Raw genomic sequence first — 17,922 nt, forward strand, 5'->3', positions numbered from 1 at the left:
CTTTGAATCTTTATTAAAAAAAACTTCTACTTTTCTTGATGTTTCTTTGGAACCATCACACATAACCCACTAACGTCGGGCGAATTGCTCTCAAACGACCGGCGAACGGTTGGCTTCGTCAATAGCTAGCTACGGTTTAGTGAGACTGAGCGCAAGCGGGGGTGCAACAGTGGTGGGGGGAGGCGGCAACGGTGGGGGAGATGGTCTTTCACGGATGATGACGGTCAGGGTTGGGGATTGGGGCATGTGCAGGGGTGGGGATTGGGGGAATGAAGTGAGGGCAAGGGGTGAAGTGAGCGGGTGAGCTGATGGTGAAGTGAGCCGGAGAGGGGTGAAGTGGGGGGCGGGGTGTGGGGGTCTAAGAACCGCCATTCCCACCATTAGTATAAGTCTCCAAAACAGTTTCGATGAATCGCTTACTTGAGAGACCAGTGGGCTCAAAGGCTCTGAGAGAACTTAATACCCGCTGGGCGGTACCTTTTCATCCCTTTTTGAGGACGAAAAGCCAAATAGGTCAGACAAAAAATTGCAAGAAAAAAGACCTCAGGGCTAATATAATTGCTACCCACTTTGTTTGAGAGCAATTAAAGAATATAACTTCCATTACTGCATTAAACTATTTTCCCTTTGAACAACTTTTTAGCATTTGATAGATAAAAATTGTTTGAACAGATTTAAGAAAGTAACAGAAGAGAAAGTTGCGCACAGTAACTAATAGCGGAAGATTACAAGTACAAAATGGTGCATTTATCTTAGAAACAGAAACGTATCTCTGAATAGTGATAGAACAAGTCTGGGTAGTATACCATTTGATATGGAGATGGCGATATCTGGAGAGTCTAAAAGAAGCTACTTTACTAGAAAAGGAAAATATCAATACCTGTACTAGATAGGACGCAAAACCACTACATGATAGCATGACTAAAAAGCATCAAGTATTGTTTTTTTTTAATTTCGGATCTTTTCCGTTTGTCAATTTGCACCCCAGACGCACGTGCCATATTTTAACATAATGATTTACAATGTATAAGCACATGATCTGTAACTGGGGAGCGCATAACGTACTGGGGGGGGGGGGCACAAACGGAAAAGATCTGAAATTTCTTAACAGTGATTCGTTTTCTACTCATAATTGTGATCGACCGATCTACAATATTTTTTTGTAAATTCCAAATAAACTCGCTGTAGTCTACTTACTTTTCGTTTCAGAACGTCTTTGAGCAATATTTTTGGAATGTAGGATTACGGCAGTTCAATACTTATAGAAGTAATGAGAGCGTGCCGCTGGAATAATTTTGAAATTATCAGTCCCTCTCCTAATTAAGAGATCTAACTAAAAAGGGAAGCAAGATCAGTTTAAGTTGGGTACTAACGAGTGCGATGGCCTTCATCTTCTCCTTGACCCTCTGCTCCAGAGTGATGACCCTGGAGATCTCGTCCAACATGGCAGAGTAGTTCTCAGGGGAGGGCTCCATCTCACTGTACTTGTCACACAAGTCCTACAATCACACAAAACATACGCTATCAAATGGATAGATCAATTGCAAAAATTATGTGGACAGCTTGCTGGTGGGACATCTCTATGGAGAGTTCTTGAGGAGTTCTCAGAAATAACAGAACTATATATATGACAGAACTAAACTATATTCCAGTTTAGCAGATTAACTAAAGTAATTTTTTTATGAGTTTGATCAATCCTTTGTGCGACCATTTTCTAGACTATCGTGTGACTCTAGCTTTCCAATTTGGGTCACACTATACCCCCCCCCCCCCCCCCCCGTGTGCGACCCCAATTGGTCAGAGCTCGCTTGGTTCTGGGATCTTGTCATGGGTAACAGAAAACTATGCAACAGGTGTGGCGTCAACAGACGTGTCAAAATACAGACTTTTAGACCAATCTGATTTAATGACGAATTGCCAGCAGCATTGTAATATTCTGCACTCATTTAGACGCCAATCAACATACTATAATTTGCTGAAAGAAAATTTAATGCATTTGGCCATGTCTCAGCGGCCGATGAGACTTGATATGAACTCTATCACAGTTATACGCAGACAATACACAGTTATACTTCTTTTCGGCGTGATTTCTACGTATATTTGAGGTTCTGATCATCGTTTTCAACATCTTAAAGAATGGAAATGTTGGTGAGCAAATTATTCAGCGCTTAGTCCATCAGAAACAAGAACTATATATTGGCCAACTCTGATTAGCTTTTTGGAAACTTGTTTGGGGAAATGAAAATTTAGTACTGAAGAACGATGCCATATCAATAAATTTGCTGATTATTCAAACAAAAATTTCAAAGAATTTTAAAATTCATTCCACCCAATTTCGCGCATAAAAAACGGTACACAGTAATAGTTATTTTCTTCAGTTCTTTTTTGGTTTTGCTCTTTTTAGACATTCCTTGAAATTCTAGCTTCATTTTCCAGAGAGCAATTCTATTCTTTTCAATCAACATGAGATGACCCCGGGATGACGAATGCAACCTATGAGCTGGAATGTACCTTGATTTTGTCCTCGTGTGATTTGTAGACTTGGTTTTTCTTCTGTGCAATCTTCAGTTCAGAGACCACCTTCTTGTCATCACCAGACAGTACATTCATGAGTGCATTGGTACTGGAGGACAGACCATCCTGCTTTTGGCCCTCTGCCTGCCTCAATTGCTAAAAACAATAGCATACGAATAGGCAAATTTAGACGGATTATTTCCAACTCCTAATTGACTTTGAGGCTTAGCATTTATTTAAAACATTCTATATTCTATTTCCAATATTCCACTCCAGATTATCGAAAGCGTATACTTTAAAAATTTGAACGCGCATACTATTTATGCAATACATAAATAGAACCAAATTTCCATTCAGAGCTGGGGACACAACTAGCTAGAGCAGACCCCATAAATTTGTCTATTTTGTGCAATTTTCTCGATTTCATAAGCAAAATCCACATTACATTAATACATGGGCTCCTAATTACAGTTAATCCCTTAACTTCAAATCGATTTTTGTTGCAAAATCTGTGGTACCTGCTCTAGCTGGTTATGCATAACTCGGCCATGGACGCAGTTTCAAGAAAAAGGTGGGAGTGGGGAGGGGCTAAAAATATAGAATTGTTACCCTTGATACTGATGTAAAGGCCGAGAGTAATGAGAAAGAGGTAAAGTTTATACAAATGCAGAGTACCTTTGTGGTCATGTGTTTCTTGGACGGGTCGCTTCTGAGGTCCTCCTGTTTGCCATAGACTAAGAATATGATGCTCCCTTGCTTTAAATAGTCCAGCTGTTGTTGAGACAGAGCATCAAACGATACAATCCGCTCGAAGTTGAACTTCGGAGTCAAAGAAGCTGAAGCATCAACCCATCTGCTATCCTCAAATTTTTTATTAAACTCAAATAAATAACTGCCTTCTAAGTTGACGAATCGAAAAAATTGAATAACGTAAACTTCGAAAGGTACTTTTAAACTTAATAGTCTGGTAGACTTTTCAAAAATTAGAACACCTCAAAAATCTTCAGTACAAAATTGATAATAGCCAAAACTTTTGCAAAAGCTACTCAAAAATGTAGTCTCCAAAAGCCCATAGAAAGACAAAATTTGGTTTCGAAATGGCAAAGAATGGGCTTTGAAAACCTTTTAGAAAACAAAATGATCGAACGAATTGAAAAAACGTTGAAAACAGAAGCCAAAATGCTGCACGTAAACAAAATTTCTTGCACAAAAACCCAAAGATCATTCAGACAACTTTTCACACACTCACCTTTTAAATCAAATTGAAAAATTCACGCATTGAAGCTATTCGCTTTTTGCTATTCCGGCATGACTAAAATGACTAACTAAATGTTGGCTTAAACGAACAAAAAATCCTGATTGTATTTGCCGGAAGAGTTCCAGAAATAACTCAAAGAAGGAAGACACCACTAAGTTGAAAGACCACTCTTCATAAACATATGTTAAAAGTACTGTACAAACAATAAAGTTTGCTGAAAATTGTATTTCTTGTTATGTTTTCCGTATTGTGCTGAAATCTTTCTTCTCAAATTACTCAAATGCACCTGATGAAGACGCACCTGCTCCAAAAAAAAATTTTTGCATCTAATGATTTCTCGAAGAATAAATGTAAAAACTATTACAGAATCCTAAAAAGATCACAGAGAAAAAATAATTTATTTCAGACTTTCAAAATAACCAAAGTTTCTGATCGTACTCAATAACATTAATTTAGCACTGAGGAAGTACAGACACCAATAACCCAAAAAATCAAAATTTTTATTCAGATTTGAAAAAATTTTCTGAAATTCGAATAGTTTCCAAAAAATCATCATAACGTAACTTCCAATACTGACCCAGCAAAAATTTTTTCGTATTAAAAAAGTCGACTTGCACACCATGTAAAGAAAAACCAAAAAACACAATAAAACTATTGCATAAAAATATATTTTCAACGACAAGATACCAAAAATATACTTTAAAACTAATACACTTGATCTGGTTACTGGCTTTTTTTCACAGTCCAGAAAAAATATGAACCCAAGACTAAAAAATTGAAATAGAAAAATTGAAAAAAAAAACAGATTGCCATAAAATAGCCACGAAATAGGCTGTTGAGACCTGCTGTGAAAATTGACAGATGATGGAGCAAAACTACAGTAAGCGAATCAAAGCGGAGGCTATTTCGTCAATTTTTTAACATATTTCAAAACTTTGTTAAATCAAGTAACAAAAAACTGCGAAGCAAAAAAGTCTTTATTGGTGCAATCCGTTGACTCTCAAGTAAACATTTTATTTTAATTAGAGTTCTAGTTTCTATAAATCAATTTTTGAGTGAGGTGGGCAACTTATGATGAAAAAGCTGATTACGCTTTTAAAATAAAAACTGAAAAAACTGAGAACAATAACGTAAGCTACGAAAATTTATTTGCACAGCAGTAGAGGTCATTAAACATAATTGGGAGATTACCAGAAAATAGCTGCAATAGTTTTGTACATCTGCAGTATCAAAAATATTAAAAGAAACAGACCAAAAAAGTTCTTTTTATTAAAAGCTGAGATGTCACATTTTGGTTAATAAAATGTATTATTTATTGCTGCTTCTATGAGCTGCTCTTAAAAACAACCTTCAAATGGCGTGATGCACACTCACTTGACCTTATCTCTTTGAATTGAAGTAGAAAAAGTCAAATTCAGAGTGAGGAAGTCATTTTTGAGAGTTACGTAAGTCACGTGTTACCAAAAACTAAATCACGCGAATGAACTCAAGAACTCGCTCCAATAAGAGTGAGAAATGACGTCATGCACGCACTTGAAATTACATGAACGACTGAACAAAAAGCAGATTTGAAGTGGTTGTGACGTCATATGGTCGTAACAAAAATCTGTCGACGAAATAAAAAAAAACAATAGAAGGCCAACAATGGCCCCAGGTGTCGCTTTGCCGCAATTAAACACAAAAAATTGCCAGGTTGCAAGAATCATCGATAGAGGAGACGTTATAAATAACTACGATGAGATCAAGAATAACGTTGCTATCGCGCTGCAGCTATTAAGAAAAAATAAACTGATTCAAAATAGGATATTCATTTTAAAAAACCATCAAACCAAATGAAAAACTGTCGTGTTTCAAAAACTACAAACAAAATTTTGTCTCGCCTATCCTGCGCTTCAAAAAAGGCAGAAACATAGAGGCCACGAGATTTAAATCAAAAACTGCAAAAGTTTTTAATTGATGCCAATTTTGTAACAATTTTGTTGTCGGCTAGACATTTACCAACTTGACGTTAAACCCAGATGACTTTGATTTATAGAAAATTCAATGCTACTGATAACTTCAGTTTTTGTTTGAAAAATAAAATTAAACTTAAATAAGGAGGCTCGTTAATGGGCGTTTGCACATGATGTTCCGACCCGAGCTCATCTATATTTTTGACTTAATTGTCAACCAAATGAAGAGATAATCAAATATATAAGTTTGAGTTAAAAAAAATCTTTACATGCCCAAACTACTAATTGAATTACATGATGCCATGCCTCATCACAGCGCTCACAAGATCTGCCATTAAAAAGACTGCGAGAAAACAATAAACAACAAAATCAGCAAAAACTAAAATTTCACAGCAAAAACATCTAAATATAAAAGCACCTAGTAACGACGTCAAAATGCAATCAGATAAAAATTTAGGTACACAAACTTACTTATTCTTAACTACACGGCAGATCGGACTTTTCCTTAATGGGACTAGGTAAAAAGTCGACAAAAAAAATTAGGCAAAAATCAAAAATCAGTCAACATTTTCAAAAACGTTTTAATTGTTTCATATAGTAGCAAGAAATTTAATCTTGAATTAATACTTTTACAAAAATTATGCCAAAAGTGAACAAAATCATGCCAAATGTCCTGTGTTCACACAAAATTTTAAAACTCGATAGCTCCTCAAAAAAAACGAATTAAAAAAATCTTTTTAATTTCGAATTCTACACTGGACGAGCTTTTTAATGATACCACTCACAATTCTCTACGATGAACATATCGATCGGCCAAATTCGTCTGAATAAAAAAAACCAAAAAAACCCAATTGAGTACATAGTTCCTCCCCTCACAAGTGGGGTCGGAACCATGATACCTCTCTGATTTCTTATCAAAACTAAAAATCATTAGAAAGAAGCTCAATAATCCCTTTTGATACATAAATATCGGCTTCAAATTGGTTAAACGACGAGAAAATCACCATGAATATTAAAAAAAAGCAAAATTATATATTACAAATGACTACTAAAGGCCCAAAGTGATCAAAACGTCTAGCAAAAACTTGAAAATCCCATTCAGCCTAATCGAACCACTCTAGTAACAAGAATTGATTAAAATGGAAAGCTTTGAAAATTCAGCAAATTAACAAAAAGATTTTTCTCGTTGATGAAAGAAATGAATTTTTTTTCATACATTCATTTCTCCTTCTCTCAAAAGTACGTTACGCAGGAAGCCACTCGTGTCTCTGTACTCTTCAAATTTGGTCACGTTCGGCTTTTCGGCAGCGCCAAAATACCAAGAGAAGGCCCCCTATTTCAACTTCAAAAACTTGTTAAAATGCAGCTGCATATTTTTGGCTAAAATCGACTATTTTACCTCGACGAATAATGAAGTCGGATCAACAGGAAAAAGAAATAGATCAAGAAGAAAAGAATTAAACTTTGAGCAATAACTGCATTTCCATAATCATAAGTAAGTGTGACTTTTATATTAAAAAGTGAAGTAAAAAATAATTGAATGAAATTTTCGGACATAAATATTCAGAAGGGGTATTCAAGAAATCAAGACGTATTCTCACGTTTGAAATCGCCAGCCTTTTGAATGCCATGGTCACCTAACACTTGGTAGCGGACTTGGACACCTTTTGCAAACCTGGCCTTGCTAATCTCCGCATCTTTCACCAACATCTACACACAAACAGTAGCAAGGTAAACCCTTTGATAACGCACATTGAGAAAACTTAAACATCAAATCATGAGAAGGGTATATGCTTACAGATAACATTGTTTATTGCTTATCTTTGTTGCAGAAAGAGGAAACTTCTTAAGAACGATTTCGATCAATTCGTAAGAACAACTTTAAAAAGATTTGACCCCAAAAGAATCGATATTCCTTTTCAAATAAAGGAATCGAAGTTTGGATATTAGTTTGACGCCTTCAAAGAGAAGTTTTACCTTGAATTGGTAGGGTCTGTTGAGAAGCTGTTCTGGGAATTCCAGGAAGGCGTCTTCCATAATTTTACCATGCTGGTCACAAGGGTAGAGGCCAACGTTAAGAGTCCCCTCGCATTTGCCCTAAGCATACGAGAATTTTCAAAAGCAAAATTTCGATCGAGGTTCTATAGCGACCAGAAACTAAAGCAATAGCAAGGCTCGTTGCCAAAATTGATCTGAGATAGTCACCATTTGTTTGCTGCTCATAAACAAATCTCTGTTGAATATTAACATGCGTATTGAGAGTATGAAAAAGGAAAAGCTATCGAACAATTGGATACACCAGCACATGAACTGTTCTTGATTATCGTCCTCATACGGATGCTAGTCAACAACGGGCGAAAAGACAGATCAAAATGCCAACCTAATAATGGCTCTTGCACAGCTTAAATTGAGCTTGGCGAAGAATTCGCAGCGACAAAACTGCTCTCGTCATAGCAAAAACTAAAAAGTGGCAACAAAAGGCTCATTTCCTCTCTCAGGGCAAAATAACAGTTGTTTGCTACAAAAGTCCTAGAAACGATTAACTAAAATAACACAAGGAAAATTAGATTTGCTGGGGTACTTGCTCTCAGCATTAAGCCCAACAAAAGAAATTTTCAGAACGTAAAACTATTGCCACTTAATATGTGCAGCATCTAAAGACTAAAATTGTGTTGTATTTTTTTGCGCTTTTATAAGAAAAAACCTGAGCCCGTACGAACGGAAACGCTCCTTTGAAAAGAACTTTTAAGCATTTACAAAATTTTCGGATCGCGAATTTTTTGTAATAAAAAAAATCAAATAATTAAAATATCAGGCTGACTTTGTAATCGTAGATGGCGGTTCGTTCATCGACATCAACTCTGAATGCGAGTGGCTGTAGGAAGTAAGTGGCAGTGCCAATCAAGACATCCTCTACTGGTTCCCAGAAGGGATCGAACTCCTTGTCTATTGTTAGGACACTCTGGTCTCCCTCTGAGAATCGTTGGTAGTGCTCTTCCATGATGAACTTCCTGTTTATGAACTGACTTCTCTCCCACAGCCACGTGTTCCCATTCAGCAAGTTTGTCATCTTGACAACAACACTGAAAAGTACAGATATTGCATGTCTGTCCTTTCCTACGATTTAAGACTGAGGGCAAAATTAAATCTCACAAAGGAGAATTTTAATACCAAATCAGAAACTTCCTATGTTGCGTATTGTAGTGATAAACAAACACAACCGACTAAATTTGGTCGAATTGCTCTCAAACGACAGGCTGGGGTCACTTGTGCCTTATTGTAGGCACAGATGAGTGTCCCAACGTCTCAAATGAGATCAATTTAGATCACTATCACGAAATCAAGCGTGTCAAAATCACGCGATCAAGCAAAAGAAAATCGCATTAAAAAGACCAACAGGACTATAATATAATTGCCACAAACTTCGTTCGAGAGCAATTAACAAGTTTAATAGTAACGGAACCATGCTATTTCCCAGATGAAGAGTTATAGTAAAGGTTTGTCAAAAAAATACGTAGACTCATTGAGAATTTGGATAAATTAGATAGCTCAAGATCTACTCACATTCCCTGAGGGTAGTTGGGCCCCGAGCTTCTCTCTCTGAAACAAATTTACATGATAGCGTTTTCCGTTTTTCATAGGAACATGAATGCTATGATACGGTTGCTCAATTTCTTCAAACATTACAAGTTATTACTACACATGTTGAATTTATTACACACAATCAACTTAATAGATGATACAGGCATGACAATGGCTGATGATTCTTCAATCAAATATTTTTTAATGCCCCGACAGTAGGTTACCATTTTTGATGACCATCTTTAGAGAAGAGACTTCGGTAGCCATTACGGCTTCATCGACATATAGTCTGACGGTTCGACCGGAGCATTAGGAATTAAGATATAAGGAAGCCCAACTAATCAAATAATCAAGCTAATTTTTTAGTAATTATTCAGCCAAATCAAGTGTGCTATTTAATCCTTTCGAGCAAAAATTAAGTTATTTCAATTTAATCTAAGTGTGCTAGCCGTAATGTGTCCTCATTAAGTTAAGTGTGCTATTCAAAACATTAGAACAAAATAGGACTGCTTGAACGATAAAAGCATAATCCAAATGGGTAAAATTCACGCAATCCACCCAATCAACTTAATAGATGAGATAGGCATCAAAACGGCTCATGATTCATCAATCAAACATTTTTCAATGTCCTGTATTACGTTTCCACCTTTGATCAAATAATCATTAAAACTGGGGAAAATATGCGCAAACTAACTGGGCTGACTTATTGTGTGGGTTGTCCTTCATAGTGGAGACCAAGACAATGTCAAAGCTCTTGTATTTGTTCAGTTCCTCACTAATTGCATTGGCCTTGGCTATCATTGGGTACAGCTCAGCTATCTCATTGCGCACTCTCTGCTGCTCTAAACATTATACAGCCGTTAAATAAACCTGATTGTCAGTCACCACAAACCTAAGCCTCAACAGGACCATTTTCAATGCAATTACAAAGAGATGGGGCAATTCCACAGACACAATAAAGAAAACCAAAAAGTTAAATTTATCACAAAGGTCACCTGATTTTCTTTATTTCCTACTGGTCAGCATGAGCCAATTAATCGATACAAATTGACGGGTGGAGCTCCCTCGGTGTGTAGTTGATCAGATCATAAATTGTTTTTATTTTCGACAATTGGATTCCAATAATTCAGGTAAAACAAGTGAAAAAAATGCGAAAGATTAAAAAATATATACACATTGTATCACAAAGAAGTCAGACACGAAGAAAAAAGGAGCTCACAGGTACTGAATAGGCCGATAAAAGTGTTTAAAACTTAATTAATGACGCGTTTTTGATCATTTCACAGGACCCTGAAAAAAACCTATTTGACGAGAGTCAACACAAAAGATACAGACCAACAGTGTATGTTGAATATGACAAAAAGAATTGTACCTGTTCTTCACAAAAACAACACAGTCTAAAATTAGATTTGAAAAAACGTCCCATAACTCAAACATCAGACAACCATTTGCAGCACAGCGGTACAGCTCAAATTAATTTAAACATAGCCGGCATATTGCCAGAAAATAGCCGCAATAGCTTCGTAGATCTGCAGTCTCAAAAAAAACAGTAAAATAGACAGACCAAAAAAATCGGCCTTTCATTGAAGGCTGATATGTTATATTTTGATTAAAAATCTGTATAAGTTTTTGCTGCCTCTATTAGCTGTTCTCTAATAACCTTCATTTAGAGTGACACGAACTCATTTGACCTTATCTCTCTGAATTTAAAGAAAACTTAATTCCAGAGGAAGTCATTAAGAGTGAGATAAGTCACGTGTGACCAAAAATTTAATCACGCGAATGAACAAAAAACTAGCTCCACTAAGAGTGAAAAATGACGTCACGCACGCAATTCAGTTGAAATTGCATGAACGAATGAACAAAAAGCAGATTTGAAGTGGTTGTGACGTCATATCGTCGTAACAAAAGCGCAACAACGAAATAAATAAAAAACCAAGAGAAGGCCAATAATAGCCCCAGCTATCGCTGTGCGGCTATTAAAAAAAACAAATTTCAATCTCAAAAACGTCTTCACAAGTATACCTCCTGCGATCTTAAACTAAGCATCATACAGGTTCTGCAGAATGAATTGCATAAACATCAAAAACATAGGAGATTTCAACCTGCTAATATCACACAGTTATTTCTTGGTCTTTAATTTTACATAATTTTCTGACAACTAATTTATTTAAGGGGCTACAGTTCTTGATATTTTGGAAAATCTTCCTTAGTTTTTATAGCAAGAATGAGATCTCCCCCTGACTACAAAAAATTACACATTATACTTGCGGTTAATTATCTTGATATCAATTAGCGTCCACATTATAGAGCAGCTTCTTCAACTCTGAATGAGGCAAATTTATCTCAGGCAGAAGTCAAATGTAGAAGTCACTCAGAAGGTCAAATAGCCAGACAAAAAATTACAAAAAGACCACTCCTCGTGATCAAGGACAATATTCAAAAACAGAGCAAACAATCTCTTCTGTCATGTTTCACTGAATATTAAGAAAACCGTCTAAAAACACTAAAAACATTGTAATCAACAGCATCAACAGCATATATCAACAATATGCTTCCTTCTTGAATGCATCAGATAGTATTCTCCTTGCTGTTCAAATACTAGCAGGAAGAACCGCTGTTACCACTTGACGGCAAAATATGCCAAATAACCATATTTGTAGAAACAAAATGTCACATGATTCAAAGCAAAAACTATAATTTTAAATTCAGCGGCTTTTTTTTATCAAGCAAATTATTCTTAATATCAGCTGTATGAATTTGATAAAAGTAAGCCACAGCATAAATAGATTTACTAAACAAAACTTTCAAAGTCAGTTCTTTCTTAATAAAAGAAGACACACATGATTAATGACAACAAATTCGAGACAAAAAATCTATCAACAATTTACTGACCTCTTTTAAGACGGGGATTCAATTATTAAGTATTTTGAGATACACCGAAAAAAACTAACAATTGTAAGAAAACAGTAGATAGTCTAACATTTTTCACGGGTTACATATGTGATTGACACTTGGACTATTCTGACTATAGTGTAGACAAAGTTTAGATCCAACCCAAATTACGAGGAAAAAACGTTCAAATTGCTCCATGTAGTTCTCTTGACATAGCGTGGGTTGCATCTAAAGTCACTTATAAACTCATTTTAGAGTATTTAGGAGACAAACCTGTGTTCATGTCCTGGGCATCCCATGCAACCCCTTGCTCCTTGGTCATCTCCAAGGACGCGAATTCCCAGTCCACCTTCTCTGGAGTTCCCTCTCTCACCAGGGGGTTGATGGGGTTGTGGAAGATGAAGAGGTGATTCAGGCCGAACAAAACCCTGTCTTTGTGTCTCAGTGCAAAAGGACCTAGCAAAAAACAAAGGACGGGTAACTTGGGCACTTCGTGGAATGTGATCTTGGTTCAAAAAGACCAGTTTAGTAACAAAGCATCAGGCTGAAATGAACCAAAAGTGTAGCGGAATGAGTAAACATTTGGAGATTTCTCGACAGGTGGAAATGAATGAGCAGTTTCTCAGGAACTTTTACTAGCGGATGCGAAATTCCAGGAAAATCGGCTCTCTAGATGTTAGTTTGTTTGGTTGAAAAAAATTTTTCTATAACTTATATATTGGGAACTTAAGCCTCAAGTTGAAAAAGCCGACTGACCAGTTAGGGTGTCACCGTTGACCTTGACACTGGCCCCTGGATCCACAGGGTAGATGATAATCTCACCATCCGATGCCATCTCTATCTTGCAGTGCTCTGGTTTGATGCTAAAATACATGACAAATAATAGCATCAAAAATAAGAATGCTTTAAATAAGATAAACAAAGTCAGCCATAGTAGTCGCTGCGTAGCGCTATAAAAAGAAAGCGTTTTTCTACTGAAATTTTGAGTTACCCAATTTCACAGCTATTTTTATGCCCAATTATGGATCATTTAAATTCTTAAATATGCTTCATTTTTGTTTTCCAAACTTGAACATACCCGGCAGATTGCCGGAAAATAGCCGCCGTTGATTCCAATAAGCATGATTGGGATTGAAAGAATAGAAGATATTAAAAAAAAAAATTTCGTACAAAAATATTTTTTAAGTCCAATTTATTTTGATGGCATTTCGTAGTTGAACATAACGTACTTCTGTTTCTTAGAGAGAGGCTACAGGGGCTACTATCAATACCAATAAGCATTAGAGATGGTAACTAAGACTTATAGGAACGACGTTCAAAAAGCGGGCATCTAAAATTGGGTTTTATGGGTTTATCCCGTTTCTACTTCTGACTTCAATTTTATATACTGACTCTGTTCATTTTGAATTGCTTTGCTGAGCAACTGATGTTCAAAATCACTTTTAGCAGAATGAGAGAAGAGAGAAACTAGCCTAGAGAACTCAAAAAGATATCACGCGAAATGTTGAAAAAGCGGCAAAATGAGGTAAAGCGATACATTTTTTTATTCGACGAAGTAAAAAAACATAGCAGGACAAGTCCTGACATACAAATCAAAGAATTTTTATTGACTAAACAGAAAAACTAGACTTAGAATGGACTGTGAGTGAATTGAGAAAACCATTTTAAAAAAATCAGATCAAAAAAATAAAAAAACAGAAAATCAATGTCACAATGCCTCATGTGAACAAAAAAACCACTAGCGAAAAATTAAAATTTAATTCAAACAAAAAAAACTAGGCTTAGAATGAGCTGTGAATGGATTGGGAAAACAATTTAGAAAATCCTATCCAAAAAACTGAAAAAACAGCAAAATATCTGAGTGAATTTGCCGCAAGTGAACAAAAAACACCGTTTTCTCACTCTATTTTAAAATTAGAGTGAAAAAATTTCACTCCGCAAAACCACTCGCATTTTCGCTCCATTTCCTGTTTCGGCGTGACCAAAATCACTACGCCAATTTGACTTGAAAATCAAGAAAATGTGTGAACAGATCTTAAAAAAAAACATAGCCGGAAGAATTCCGGAAACGACTCGAAGTGAAACCCCAATTAAACGCCATCCAATTACTCATCAAACAAAACGTGCTTTCACTAGTTCATGATTATATTGAAACAAAGTCATCCAACAAAGAAGTAAACACAACAAAATGAAATCTGTTAAAATATGATAAAGAATCTCATCAAATTTTGTTATAAATTGAGATCCCGAAAAAACTATCTCTACCAAAATAACTTCATCAAAACAACTAGTACCTACAAAAACCACTTATGTGAATTTTGAAAAAAATACTTTAGGCTAAAGTATGAAAAAAAGCTCTCTAAGACAACTTTCACTGAAAAACTGGAAAAAGTTACTATATTTTTTAATATTTCAAAAAACATATGTATAAATCCGAAGAAAAATTCCCTTCAGCCAATAGGGTATCCAGATGCAAAAATGACATTCAAAAGTTGAAACCAATTCCATAGCAACTAAAAATTTTTCTGTAACTTATTATCCAAAAATACTTTAGGCTAAAGTATGAAAAAAAAAGCTCTTAAAAACAACTTTTACTGAAAAACTGGAAAAAGTTACTAAATTTTTTAATATTTCAAGAAACATATCAATCCAAATAAAAATTCCCTTCAGCCAATAGGGTATCCAGATGCAAAAATGACATTCAAAAGTTGAAACCTATTCCATAGCAACTAAAAATTTTTCAGTAACTTATTATCCAAAAATATTTTAGGCTAAATTATGAAAAAAATCTCAAAAACAACTTTCACTGAAAAACTGGAAAAAGTTACTATATTTTTTAATATTTCAAAAAACATATAAATCCGAAGAAAAATTCCCTTCAGCCAATAGGGTATCCAGATGCAAAAATGACATTCAAAAGTTGAAACCAAATCCATAGCAACTAAAAATTTTTCAGTAACTTATTATCCAAAAATACTTTAGGCTAAAGTATGAAAAAAAAGCTTATAAAAACAACTTTCACTGAAAAACTGGAAAAAGTTACTAAATTTTTTAATATTTCAAAACATATTAATCCAAATAAAAATTCCCTTCAGCCAGTAGGGTATCCAGATGCAAAAATGACATTCAAAAGTTGAAACCTATTCCATAGCAACTGAAAATTTTTCAGTAACCTATTATCCAAAAATACTTTAGGCTAAAGTATGAAAAAAAAGCTCTTAAAAACAACTTTCACTGAAAAATTGGAAAAAGTTACTAAATTTTTTAATATTTCAAAAAACATATCAATCCAAATAAAAATTCCCTTCAGCCAATAGGGTATCCAGATGCAAAAATGACATTCAAAAGTTGAAATCTATTCCATAGCAACTAAAAATTTTTCAGTAACTTATTATCCAAAAATATTTTAGGCTAAATTATGAAAAAAGCTCAAAAACAACTTTCACTGAAAAACTGGAAAAAGTTACTATATTTTTTAATATTTCAAAAAACATATAAATCCGAAGAAAAATTCCCTTCAGCCAATAGGGTATCCAGATGCAAAAATGACATTCAAAAGTTGAAACCAAATCCATAGCAACTAAAAATTTTTCAGTAACTTATTATCCAAAAATACTCTAGGCTAAAGTATGAAAAAAAAGCTTATAAAAACAACTTTCACTGAAAAACTGGAAAAAGTTACTAAATTTTTTAATATTTCAAAACATATTAATCCAAATAAAAATTCCCTTCAGCCAATAGGGTATCCAGATGCAAAAATGACATTCAAAAGTTGAAACCTATTCCATAGCAACTGAAAAGTTTTCAGTAACCTATTATCCAAAAATACTTTAGGCTAAAGTATGAAAAAAAAGCTCTTAAAAACAACTTTCACTGAAAAATTGGAAAAAGTTACTAAATTTTTTAATATTTCAAAAAACATATCAATCCAAATAAAAATTCCCTTCAGCCAATAGGGTATCCAGATGCAAAAATGACATTCAAAAGTTGAAATCTATTCCAAAGCAACTAAAAATTTTTCAGTAACTTATTATCCAAAAATATTTTAGGCTAAATTATGAAAAAAGCTCAAAAACAACTTTCACTGAAAAACTGGAAAAAGTTACTATATTTTTTAATATTTCAAAAAACATATAAATCCGAAGAAAAATTCCCTTCAGCCAATAGGGTATCCAGATGCAAAAATGACATTCAAAAGTTGAAACCAAATCCATAGCAACTAAAAATTTTTCAGTAACTTATTATCCAAAAATACTTTAGGCTAAAGTATGAAAAAAAAGCTTATAAAAACAACTTTCACTGAAAAACTGGAAAAAGTTACTAAATTTTTTAATATTTCAAAACATATTAATCCAAATAAAAATTCCCTTCAGCCAATAGGGTATCCAGATGCAAAAATGACATTCAAAAGTTGAAACCTATTCCATAGCAACTGAAAATTTTTCAGTAACCTATTATCCAAAAATATTTTAGGCTAAATTATGAAAAAAGCTCAAAAACAACTTTCACTGAAAAACTGGAAAAAGTTACTATATTTTTTAATATTTCAAAAAACATATAAATCCGAAGAAAAATTCCCTTCAGCCAATAGGGTATCCAGATGCAAAAATGACATTCAAAAGTTGAAACCAAATCCATAGCAACTAAAAATTTTTCAGTAACTTATTATCCAAAAATACTTTAGGCTAAAGTATGAAAAAAAAGCTCTTAAAAACAACTTTCACTGAAAAATTGGAAAAAGTTGCTAAATTTTTTAATATTTCAAAAAACATATCAATCCAAATAAAAATTCCCTTCAGCCAATAGGGTATCCAGATGCAAAAATGACATTCAAAAGTTGAAATCTATTCCAAAGCAACTAAAAATTTTTCAGTAACTTATTATCCAAAAATATTTTAGGCTAAATTATGAAAAAAGCTCAAAAACAACTTTCACTGAAAAACTGGAAAAAGTTACTATATTTTTTAATATTTCAAAAAACATATAAATCCGAAGAAAAATTCCCTTCAGCCAATAGGGTATCCAGATGCAAAAATGACATTCAAAAGTTGAAACCAAATCCATAGCAACTAAAAATTTTTCAGTAACTTATTATCCAAAAATACTTTAGGCTAAAGTATGAAAAAAAAGCTTATAAAAACAACTTTCACTGAAAAACTGGAAAAAGTTACTAAATTTTTTAATATTTCAAAACATATTAATCCAAATAAAAATTCCCTTCAGCCAATAGGGTATCCAGATGCAAAAATGACATTCAAAAGTTGAAACCTATTCCATAGCAACTGAAAATTTTTCAGTAACCTATTATCCAAAAATACTTTAGGCTAAAGTATGAAAAAAAAGCTCTTAAAAACAACTTTCACTGAAAAATTGGAAAAAGTTACTAAATTTTTTAATATTTCAAAAAACATATCAATCCAAATAAAAATTCCCTTCAGCCAATAGGGTATCCAGATGCAAAAATGACATTCAAAAGTTGAAATCTATTCCAAAGCAACTAAAAAATTTTCAATAACTTATTATCCAAAAATACTTTAGGCTAAATTATGAAAAAAAGCTCTTAAAAACAACTTTCACTGAAAAACTGGAAAAAGTTACTATATTTTTTAATATTTCAAAAAACATATAAATCCGAAGAAAAATTCCCTTCAGCCAATAGGGTATCCAGATGCAAAAATGACATTCAAAAGTTGAAACCAAATCCATAGCAACTAAAAATTT

The 17,922-nt window shown here is 34.1% G+C and overlaps 1 protein-coding gene across 6 annotated transcripts in view; it reads right to left on the reverse strand.

The window, feature by feature from the left end:
• The window catches only part of LOC142342532 (kinesin-like protein KIF28), a 41,398-nt gene that overhangs the window by 4,307 nt on the left and 19,169 nt on the right, over positions 1 to 17,922 (reverse strand). For 3 of the 6 annotated variants that reach the window (XM_075393888.1, XM_075393921.1, XM_075393903.1), the window contains exons 13-23: positions 12,958 to 13,064; positions 12,475 to 12,657; positions 10,001 to 10,148; positions 9,289 to 9,324; positions 8,546 to 8,807; positions 7,702 to 7,821; positions 7,326 to 7,434; positions 3,190 to 3,350; positions 2,512 to 2,670; positions 1,374 to 1,499; positions 807 to 839 (exon numbers count right to left, since the gene is read on the reverse strand). In XM_075393888.1, coding sequence (XP_075250003.1) covers positions 807 to 839; positions 1,374 to 1,499; positions 2,512 to 2,670; positions 3,190 to 3,350; positions 7,326 to 7,434; positions 7,702 to 7,821; positions 8,546 to 8,807; positions 9,289 to 9,324; positions 10,001 to 10,148; positions 12,475 to 12,657; positions 12,958 to 13,064 — 1,444 coding nt within the window. Of the gene's footprint in view, positions 1 to 806; positions 840 to 1,373; positions 1,500 to 2,511; positions 2,671 to 3,189; positions 3,351 to 7,325; positions 7,435 to 7,701; positions 7,822 to 8,545; positions 8,808 to 9,288; positions 9,325 to 10,000; positions 10,149 to 12,474; positions 12,658 to 12,957; positions 13,065 to 17,922 lie in introns of those variants that run through there. The other 3 variants (XM_075393895.1, XM_075393913.1, XR_012759176.1) reach the window with 2 other exon arrangements.

The sequence above is a fragment of the Convolutriloba macropyga genome, chromosome 1, assembly GCF_964194025.1.
Source record: "Convolutriloba macropyga chromosome 1, txConMacr16.3, whole genome shotgun sequence".
In the NCBI taxonomy this organism is placed as follows: Eukaryota; Metazoa; Xenacoelomorpha; order Acoela; family Convolutidae; genus Convolutriloba; species Convolutriloba macropyga.